We start from the raw sequence: 11,108 nt of genomic DNA, 5'->3' as shown, positions 1-11,108 counted from the left end.
TATATTTAAATAGAAATATATAAGCAAATACTTTGCGGTTCTAATAAGTAGTCTAAAGGGCAAATATATTATAAGGCACAAGGAAACAACCTTTTTCTTTATTTACTCCGCGCAATTTAACCGAAATTCAAACGTTTAAAGAAAATCCGGGGCACCTATTACGCTACTTAATAAAATACGTAGATTTATAAACTCTATAAAGAGCCCTGTGTCATATCTACCTACACGTGTACGTTCAAATAATGAGACAGCTTATTCTTATGCTTGTGAAGGTAACTCAATGTCAAATACAGGTAACCTATTTTTAAGGGAATCGTTATGGTAATGATGGATGTTTGAACTTAATAAGTAGAATATATAATCCTGCATCTTTTGTCATTATTTTTAAAAAGAATAATTATGTCTGGTTTATGCAAGCTTTTTTGGAATTGTTAAAGAACAACTTCTCTAAAAGGGCTTTTTTATTTTAATAATAACAATACTAATACTTAGAAATTGAAAAAAGGTAATATTGCTAAAAATTAGCAAGATATTTTTATGGTATTGCAAAATGTCTAGTATTTCCAATAAAACAGACAGTCCACGTCATAGATGACGTCAAATATACTGCCAAACTCAGTTTGTAAAGACGTTAAAACGTAAAATGTTTTAAACTTGAATCGGATGTTTCCTTCTTATTTTACTAATTAAGCATTGTGTTTGAATTGCAAAGCTTTGAAATACAGTGTTTGAATGTAATATTAACAAGACAAATGTGTACAGGTAGTAACAGAAGAAACTAAAGAGAAATACAGTGACATCAATATGACTTGACAAGGAAACACAGGAACAAAAGAAACAAGAACTAAACGCACAAAATTAAATATGTTCTCTAATGAAAGTAAAATATATTATTTCGATATACATTTGCAAATTAGCTGAATTAGGTCTCTAGAAGATACCACAACATAAAAAACGCGTCTAGAAATCTACCTCATAAGTGGTGTGAAAATGAGTTATATAGTCTATTCAATTATTTTGTACATACTTCATCTAAATTTGTGACATGAAAACGTCGTAATGTTGCCGCATCAACTCCGAGTTTTAGTTCAGTTGGGCTTTGAAATACAAGAAAATTCTAATCTAAATAAAATAATTGAACAAAAATGTTAACAAATATAATTTATTTTAACATTATATTACATCTAAAAACTACAGTTAATTTTATAGCCACATTATTTTATAGGTTAGAGTTATAACCTCCTATCATATTGCTTTCAAGGACTTTGCGTACGTCTAACAACTGTATGACTCTGACAAGCTCATTCGTTTACGTTTTCGAACTAACCAGATAGCAGAGTGTCTCTTTTTAACTAGAATAAAATGGGAAGGAATATATTTTCTGATTCAGAAACGAATTTATGAATTCCGGCAGGAAATATATTAGACTTCTTGATGATGTATGTACAAAAAACTTTATGAGTTTTAGAGACTTTATGTAAATATAATAAAACAACCTTAACCCTCAAACTGTTATGGCTGTTTAATTAACTGCAATCCAAGTCCTTCGATAATAAATGCATTAGACGAAAGCTTAACCTTCAAACTGTTATGGCTATTTAATTAACTGTAGTTCAAGTCCTTCGATAATATATGCATTAGACGATATTAAAATAAATTATTCGTTATTTTTGTTTCCCTCTTTTATTTGCATTAGGATTGTATGTCAGAATCAAAATAAACCAAAACTTAAATTTAATTCAGCAACATTGCAACGTTGTTACATCATAAAATTTTATGACGTGCATTGAATATGTTATTGGAAGGACTATATTGTGTGTATATGTGTATGTTTCGCATGGTTTGATACATTTAAATCTTTGACTATACAATTTCAATATCATTGCATATCCTATTTGACTTGATTTAAAAATTTAAAAGAATGTATAGAAAAGAAAATTTATTATTTTTAAATTATTTTATTAAATGAAATCCTAATAATATAATACATTTATATAGAGTCTACAATTTTAGCATTAAATACTGGCAACCCCTTGGTATGCAAATGCCTGATGGCAAATACACCTCCAGCGGCTGGATAATATTTCTTTTCCTCGTCTGTTAATGATACTCTCGAAGTGGTAACAAACAATATATCAAGATTTGGTCCACCCCACATGGCTGATGTTACATCCCTAGCTGGTAAAGCTACGACCTGAAAGTGACAAAACACAGTTATATTTCATATATTACATGGCAATATTAATACAAACTTGTAACAGTTCGCCTGTCCTGGGATTGGCATGGATGACAGCGCCTCCGCCATATAATGCTATCCATAGATTGTCATCGATATCAATGGTCATACCATCAGGTTTACCAGTGAGTGATGTGAAATTAGCAACATCAACTGCTACGCGGCGATTTGAAATCGTACCATCAGTATTGTTGTAATCATATTCTACAACCTAGTAGAGAAGAAAAATTAATTTGAACATTTGATAGACAAATTATGTGACGAAATATAAACTGAAACTAAGATAAAAGTGTTATTTTCTACAAAATGTATCCCAAATATATATATATATATATATATATATATATATATATATAAGCAGCTTTTGAAAATATTATAACAGAACATACAGAATAAACATTAATTTTTTAAACAAAACATTTTTTTATAAATATGTCTTAGAAACATACACTTAGCTTAGCCATAAAAAAATCGTTTGATGAATTGATGAAAAATAATAGAAATTAAATAAACGATAGTCTTTAATATAACACTGACATAATAGTATGTATGTAGTAGAGCAAAACTATGTTCTTCTTCAAATGCTTTCTTTTAGGTTACGTTCATGTTATGTTACATTGTTATTTAATGAAATGGAATGCAGAAACATTTATATATAATCTTAAACAAGAAACATATGGTCTTCTTCATAAAACATCGGAAACTTCACAATGGTTGAGGCGATAAGACATCATTTAAAAAAGCATTATTAACGCTTTATGATTAGAGCGAAACTTTCTTTCGATTTCGTGACTTTTTTTCGACGCCATTTTTTCATGCTCGAGAAAAAGGAATTGCATAGAGGAATCTTACGTCAATAATATTGAATGCTATTTTTTTAATTTTATTGATGATTCTAAGAATATGGGAACTTAATTAATTAAACAAATAATTTAAAAGATCATGATCAAAACGTACATTAGAAAGTTTCATTTCTTCGTTTTTACCCAGGCTAATCTAACTAAAGTGGCTATTTTTTCTCTTGCAATAAAAACGTTTGACTAGCAATATGTATAGTGCATTTTTAACGGACGGGCGGTAGTACTATGTTGCGAAAGCATCTGCTTTTTTTAATGTATTAAAATAATTGGGCTGAAACTTCTAATAGAAAAAAAGACAACTTGACTTCTAACCACCAATTGCCCCATGCTAGTATCCCTTAACTTACACTGCAAAAACTACAAAAGTATTGTATTGTCACCAAAAGTCATCATTAAGTTGATTAAAGTACCAAGTTACTTATTGGACGAAAACCCAGTTTAAATTCTCAAAGGTACTCTCAGAGAACCCAATAGTTGATAAATTAAGTATCTGCAAACTCCTACACGTGCTGCCTGCTGCACATATTAATTTCTTGGAGTCAATTAAGCAAATTTAATGACATATTGTTGCAAGAATTACCAGTAATATCGAGAACCGGACGCAAAATATTGCCTTACAACATTTGGTGAAGGACACACTGCTACAGCTGGAAGCATTGCTTAAAGTGCTGAAAATATGGAAATATAGATTGATGATTGAATTGTTCCCAATACAACATGGTTCTTTCTATCCAATTATTGCCGTCTTGCCAAAATATTGCCAAAAGTTTATACAAAATGATAAAAAATATTACAATTAACACACATTGTAACAACAAACGCCACTTTAAAATGAAACTAAGCACCGCTAATAATTAAATGTAGTTAGTTATTTTATAATATATGCATCAGATGATTTTAAAATAAATTTTATGTTATATCGCTATTATTTCATTTATATTAGAATGTTATATCAGAGTCAAAATATACCAGAATTTTAATTTGGTCTTCTTTAATTTTATTTGATGACTGATTTTATGAAATGATTTTACTGAAATGACTATATTACGTATATTTTTCGCACGATTTAGCAAATTTTAATCTTTGGACGAACAATTTCAGTAGAATTATCTATCTGAAATTATTTCTTTTAACTGTGTTATTATCATTAAATATCTATAAAATTTTAAAATAAAACTGTGCTAATAATACAATAGTATTTTATAAATAACTTGTAAAAATGTCTAAGAAGGAAAAGTACGTTTCTATTCCACGACAAAATATCAAGCTGGTCTAGATTGATATACGCTTAAGAAATCCCATTAATAAATGTTTTTAATTCATTATACAAACCACGTCCTGTTAGTCCATAAAATACTATTACTTATGTTAATTTTATTTTCGACACCTCAATTTTCATTTGTATTCTTTAAACAGGTAATTTCAGAACAGAGGGAGCGAGTTTAGTGTGGCATTTAAAACTGATAATTATTTTAATTCCAAAAATATTCGTAAATGATCAACCCATTAACTTCCCCTTCTAAATGACTCGATCCGGAACCAATCAAATTCGAATAAAACTCTAATTGTTCTTTTACTACTCACCTGGAGGGTGGGGGTGTCGATGTAATAAAACTTGTCGTTTGCCCTGTTCCAGGCCAGGCCGTTGCTAATATTCACGGGAGCAATTTCGACGGTGGGATCGCCTAAGTTTTCTTTGGTAATTTTATAAAGTACGCCGTTATTTGGCGTAAGGTCGCCGGTCGACGTGTCTTCGGCTCCCATCGTGCCTGGAAATAAAACATCGTTTTTTATTCAGACATAACGTTTCTCTTTCTTGGATTTTTTCCCTAGATCTGGAATTTGTACAGAACCATTTTATTTATTAAATTTCTATTAGTCTGCAATGGTTTATATGACAATATATATATAGTTTACAGACAGTTTATATGGTATTGTTCAGTCACTACGTAGTTTAGGGCATAAATAGTTGTCATTCAAAATAATGCGATGAAAATAATAACGCGTTAAGTTTTGACAACCGACGAGTCGGGATCGGTCATTTTAACGGGATCCAGTCAGAGTAAGAACGGGAGTTCAGCTTCTACTGCTGAATTTCAATGAATAAGCCGAATTGGCAAAGCTGTAAAAGCTTTTGCTTCCATAAGATCGTGCGTATGAAAGAGAGGAAATATTACAATCAAAACATATTTTTAAACTCCAATATGATTATATCCAAGTTTGAGATATTTCAAGTGCGGTGCCTGAGATATATTCTACATGTTTATCTCCTAGAACATATTTAAAGTAGTCATTCCTTTAAGAAATGGAAATCAGAGACGCAGATTACAATGGCGTAGAAATGTCTGTTAAATGAAGGGTAAACTTTTCATTTCTGTTAGAAAACCTATATTTTTCATCAGGAAAACTCCGAAAAGTATATGGGTCAATATCATCTTAAAAATATAAGACTTATCAGCAGCATTTATTTTAGTTCTAAGCAGATATTCTGCCAGAGTGCCACGCCACACTTGACATTTAATCAAACTTTCCTTCAAAAATGACCTGTTTTCGTTTTGTTCCCGCAGCGATGTATAGATGAAAATGTCTTTTTTTTCTTTCAATTAATGTAGAACCCTTGTATGATTTTTTTTGGTATCCGGTTTTTAATGAATCTTTGAAATGATCTCATAGCCGACATTTACCTCCATGACGGTGTGACGAGATGAAATATAACGAGTGACTGATCAGGGTGATGATAATCATTAACATCGAAATATCGAAACGAACCAACCGGCAAACCAATTCTGACGCTGGCATTTACATAAGCAATTTTGGATTATCCTGAGTTGATTTTTTATCATTTTAAATATTAAAAAGCAAAATTTGAAGAAATGGATCGTCTAAAATCCCCAATTACAAAGCGCAATAATATTTAGCTCAGTAATGACCTTACCTTTACATTTAGAAAGTTACTGGAACCTGCTGCTTTTCACACGCGCTGTTGTCATAAGAAAACTATTATAAAATATACGCGGGTTTAAGGTCATCTATAAATACATATCGAAATTACTTTTTCCTCAGCTTAATATCGGTAGTGTGAGTTAACTCATAAAGCTTTAGAAAATGTCTCGTACGACATACAACATACCGTTATTTATTCCAATCTGCTGCGGTATACTATTTGAGAGTAACAGTTAATGCAGAATATGTCAACTACTTATTTCAATAAAAACCAGTCTAGCAATATATAGTAAAGTACTAAATAATATTTGGTGATGTTCAAGATTGATATTTTGAAAAATCTGAGACCTTTTATCAGAGATTTAAAAGTCACTCTTATATACCATTTAAAATCAATTAGAAAATATCCTAAATAATACTATTCTGTCCTTATATTTAACTAGTATTCCAGTTTCAATTTTTACTACTTTACATATCACATATTAATAATATATAAATATATAATTACCCCACCACAAGCGGCCTTCCTTATCAGCTTTTCCATCGTTAAACCTACTTGTGTTAAACTGCTCAGCTACAGTCGCTAGTATCTAAAATATTTAATAAATTACAAAAAATATTGACGATAAAATAGAGTAGGACATCACTTGATAAGTCCCCGGCCTGACATATAGACGAGGCCTCCAATTTACCCTCCTAATGAGGTAAGAAATAGGCAGTCCTAGTAATAAAAAGCTTCGAATGATACATTTCTCATGATTATCTGATAACATTTAATTTATAAACTTAATTGCGGTTAGCTCAAAAGAAGAATTGACTGGAAAAGTTGAAGCATATTCTGCAAGCAAAGTTATATCAATCTCTAGACTCTTGAAGAAGAGTATCTTGATGAGTAATGTTAAGAGTTGTGTAAAAGTTGTTGTTTATTTGTCAGAATGGGGAGTTATTCAGTGATGCGGTGTAGTGATCGTATAAATTTTAGCACAATGCTCTTATTATAAATAATAATATTTTGTAAGCAAATAACAATTACAAATATCATGAAATACCAATTTAAAAAAATAGAATAACTGCAATATTAACATAATAACTCTAAATATACTGAAATTACTAACCAATTTTTAAAACACCTGTTATACTAAAGCTGTAATAAAAGTTTCGATAACAATAACCCTCTTCTGTTTTTTATAAGTAAGTAGATATTGTAGACAATAATATGATATGAAATAGAAATTATTTGGGTTAAGCTAAATTACTAACTAATTTTTAAGCACCTGTTATACTAATTCTGTAATAAATGTTTCGATAACAAAAACCCTCATCTGTTTTTTATAGGTAAGCAGATATTGTAAACAATAATATCATATGAAACAGAAATTATTTGGGTTAAGCTAAATTACTAACTAATTTTTAAGCACCTGTTATACTAAATCTGTAATAAATGTTTCGATAATAGAAACCCTCTTCTGTTATTTATAGGTAAGCAAATATTGTAAACAACTATATGGGTTAAGCTAAATTACTAACCAATTTTAGAAACCCCCTTTTATTATTAACAGGTAAGCAGATATTGTAAACAATAATATTTTATGAAACAGAGACTATTAGGGTTAAGCTAAATTACTAATTAATTTTTAACCTAATTTTAGAAACCCTCTTCTATTATTAATTGGTAAGCAAAAATATTATATGAAACAGAGACTATTTGGGTATTTTTTGAGTTTGTGTTTTAAAAATCACTTTGACAGCTACGTTTTTGCAAATTATTGCAGGTTTTGATGTTCTGTCTTTATAAATACGATTCTAGTTAACTATGGTTAAAATAAAGAAAAGAATAAAATTAAGAAAAACGTATTTGGTTGCTTAAAAGTATGAACGTATGACAACCAGATATTAAGATGCTCCAAGAACAGACACAATTCCCCATGGTACTTCAAAAATAATGATCGCCAAAGGGACCTGGTTAATTGATGCAATTAGAATAATTACCATCAGGAGACTAAACAAGAAACAAAAGCCAAAACCAAAAGATGGAACATCAATCCGTCATAGGTTATCGCCATAGGTTTTCATTTATACATTCTAATCATTGATGATTGAATTCCATGTACAATATATAACATTTACGCTTTACATACTATTAGAAGCTATAGTGATAGTTATAGACACTGCTATGTACTCACTTCTTGATTTCCAATTGCATTTGTGCCATCCCATTCAACAGCAACCACTGATCGATTCAGTCCTACCAGAATGATATCAGGATTCTCTGCCTGAACAGCAGGAGTTACCGTTCCATCTAAAGTAATATAGTTAATTTCTTCAGTATCGTAGTTCCAACTAAATACTCTTCCGGTGTGGATATCTACGTAATACAAAATGTTTTTCCTTCCATCCCAGGAAGGTCCTTCCGCATGGTCAATTGGGTAGGTGATCAGTTGAATTGTGGGAGAACTAGCACTTAGACTGCCTCTGAGGACAAGAAGAAGATTTGAGTTAATTCAAAACAACAGTCTTTTATATTTCGAAATTTTGCTAGATTTATATCAGTTCACCCTCACAAACAGTCTAACCTCACAGTAAAAAAATCGTCTCAGGTAAATCATAAAATGCTATAAACGATTGCTTTTTATTAAAACTACAAAGGCTTCAAAGGCTACAGTTTTATCGTTGAAATACATTGACTTATGAATATTTATTGATGTTGAAAATAATGGATATCATCAATCATAGATCACACAATATAACATAAAATATAATAACAATTATTATTGTTACTTACTGGCAGCCAAGCACTAAACTAGTTAAAACCCCGAAAGTTATTATGGCAATCATAATTTGTCAAATTATATCACATTAAATATTCAAAAATTGCACTGACAACCTTTATATAGATATGTTTGGCACCCTTGAGTTCAACTAGCTTATTATCTAAGATATGCTCGATAGTGTAGTGTTTTGTGTACGACATGTAAACAAAATCACTTAAGTGGCAATTATGTCAAATACTGATAAGTCAGAATGTTAGATATTGTTGGCATACCAAGGTGGTTTAGTTAATTCTCCGCAGATTCGTATGTAGTATTTAAAAGTTGTTATTGTAATCCATTAGTAAAACTGTGATAAAAAAATGATAATATTTTATATTAATATGATAATATTTATATTATATATATATATATATATATATATATATATATATATATATATATATATATATATTCAGAAATATAATATTTATTACAGATCGCTGCAAGAGATTAATAGTGGAGCATATTACTTCGTATATAGTGCAATAGCGTTTTATAAACCCTGTCAATAGCTTTCCACAGTGGCAGTTAAATTTTTAACAGCTTGTTCTTACCAATCTACTCATACAGTGGTAGCAAAATCATATTCCATTAAACTTTACATTATTCTGATATCCTGAACTGCTAACTTGTATTTTGAAAGGTATTATTATATTAACCAAAGCATCATACAAATATATTATAAAAAAATGTTAAATGTTATATTGTTTTTAGTCACGCCAACCTCTTGGATTTTTTAGTGACTGGACTTACAACTTAACGTGGGCTCCGAACCACGGTCCTCGGCATTAAGCTTACTGACTGGCCAGTGACCAATTTTAGAAATCATTCCAGAATACATCCGGTCTTATCTAGCCTGGTTACTGGCGTGACTGAGATCATTTTCCTTGTCGGATTTTACACTCTTGCCTAGGGCTATCACAAATTTTAAACAATCACAAACAGATTTTACGACCATGCACCAGCAGGTTTCGAATACGCGACTATCGCAACAGTTGGAGGACCGTCCTGTCGCCTTTGCCACTACGCCACCCAGCCGGTGAAATATTTTTTATATGAAATATAAATTTATGTCGCTTAAAAACATATTATAGAAAATGCTAAAAGATAATATCACGAATAAACTAAAAGAGTTCAGATATATTGATGAATAAAATTTTTAAAACACAGTAATTTTGTAACCCTAAATTATATATATTACAATTTTAATTAGTAAGTGTCTTTTTAAAATGGTTTCATTTAATAAATGACAGATATATCACTACATAGTATAAAACAAAGTCGCCTTTTCTGTCCCTATATCCCTATGTGCGCTTAAATCTTTAAAACTACGCAACGGATTTTGATGCGGTTTTTTTCAATAGATAGAGTGATTCAAGAGGAAGGTTTATATGTATAATACATGCATAATGTATTAAGGCAACATTGCTAATTTTAGAGGTTTCTAACGTGATGTCGTAAATTAACCTATTTTTCTATGCTTATTTAGCAATTAGCAAAAACGCTGCCTAACCCTACGAGTTAGATCAAATTAATGTACTACAGTATTGTACACCATAAAAAGGTCTACAAAAAAGTCCGCGATGGTATATGTTTATCTTTTAGTGATAACCCACATTAACCATTTTTATTGTTTACTTTCTACGTGAGAAAATGGCTTATTTACGAAGCTATTTTAAGCAATACGGCATTAATCCTTATCGAATTAAGTACCTTAAATACTGTGTGCAATTATTATAGATCAATATGGTTACATCCTTACAGCATGTAAATTAAACAAATATTTTCGGAGATATTACAAATTTAAAATTTGCGGTTAAAAATGTGTAATGTAATAAAAATTGTATGAATTTAGATATTCCAAAGATAGCAGGAAATCTTCGTAGTAAGTATAGGGGAAGAGGAATTGTTTTACTCCAAATTTAATGCGTGCAGGCCAAGGGCAGTAATGAATGAACCAAAAATACTGGATCGATTTTAATCATGTTTTCATTGAGTGACATAGGCATATATATTTTATGCCCGTGCAAAGTCGGAGCGGGCCGCTATGTTTTTATATACAACGTTCATATTTTTTCTGTAGTGTATTTAATTTAGTATCAGCATTGCACCCGTGCGAAGCCGGGGCGGGTCGCTAGTTAGTTTATAAAAAAAAGCAGCGTCAGTAAATTTTACCAAATATTGAGGAACAAAAGTCAGAGTTTCAATATTTATTATACAATTCTAATAGATGATTAATATTATTAAACGTTTAACTAA

The 11,108-nt window shown here is 30.4% G+C and overlaps 1 protein-coding gene across 1 annotated transcript; it reads right to left on the bottom strand.

Annotated features, from left to right (window-relative positions):
• Positions 1-1,938: 1,938 nt before the first annotated feature.
• On the bottom strand, positions 1,939-8,963 carry LOC143192656 (regucalcin). Its single transcript, XM_076398131.1, has 6 exons — positions 8,822-8,963; positions 8,223-8,511; positions 6,548-6,629; positions 4,681-4,865; positions 2,253-2,447; positions 1,939-2,194 (listed from the first exon to the last, which is right to left on the bottom strand). The coding sequence occupies exons 1-6, from the start codon at positions 8,872-8,874 to the stop codon at positions 1,991-1,993; spliced, it is 1,008 nt and encodes a 335-aa protein (XP_076254246.1). The 5' UTR covers positions 8,875-8,963; the 3' UTR covers positions 1,939-1,990.
• Positions 8,964-11,108: the final 2,145 nt, after the last annotated feature.

Source organism: Rhynchophorus ferrugineus, unplaced genomic scaffold (genome assembly GCF_030347505.1).
Source record: "Rhynchophorus ferrugineus isolate W39M unplaced genomic scaffold, kcgeb_rfMv2 rfM3, whole genome shotgun sequence".
Classification (NCBI taxonomy): domain Eukaryota; kingdom Metazoa; phylum Arthropoda; class Insecta; order Coleoptera; family Curculionidae; genus Rhynchophorus; species Rhynchophorus ferrugineus.
Note: the sequence above shows the minus strand (reverse complement) of the source record. Positions and strands in the feature narration are given on the sequence as shown.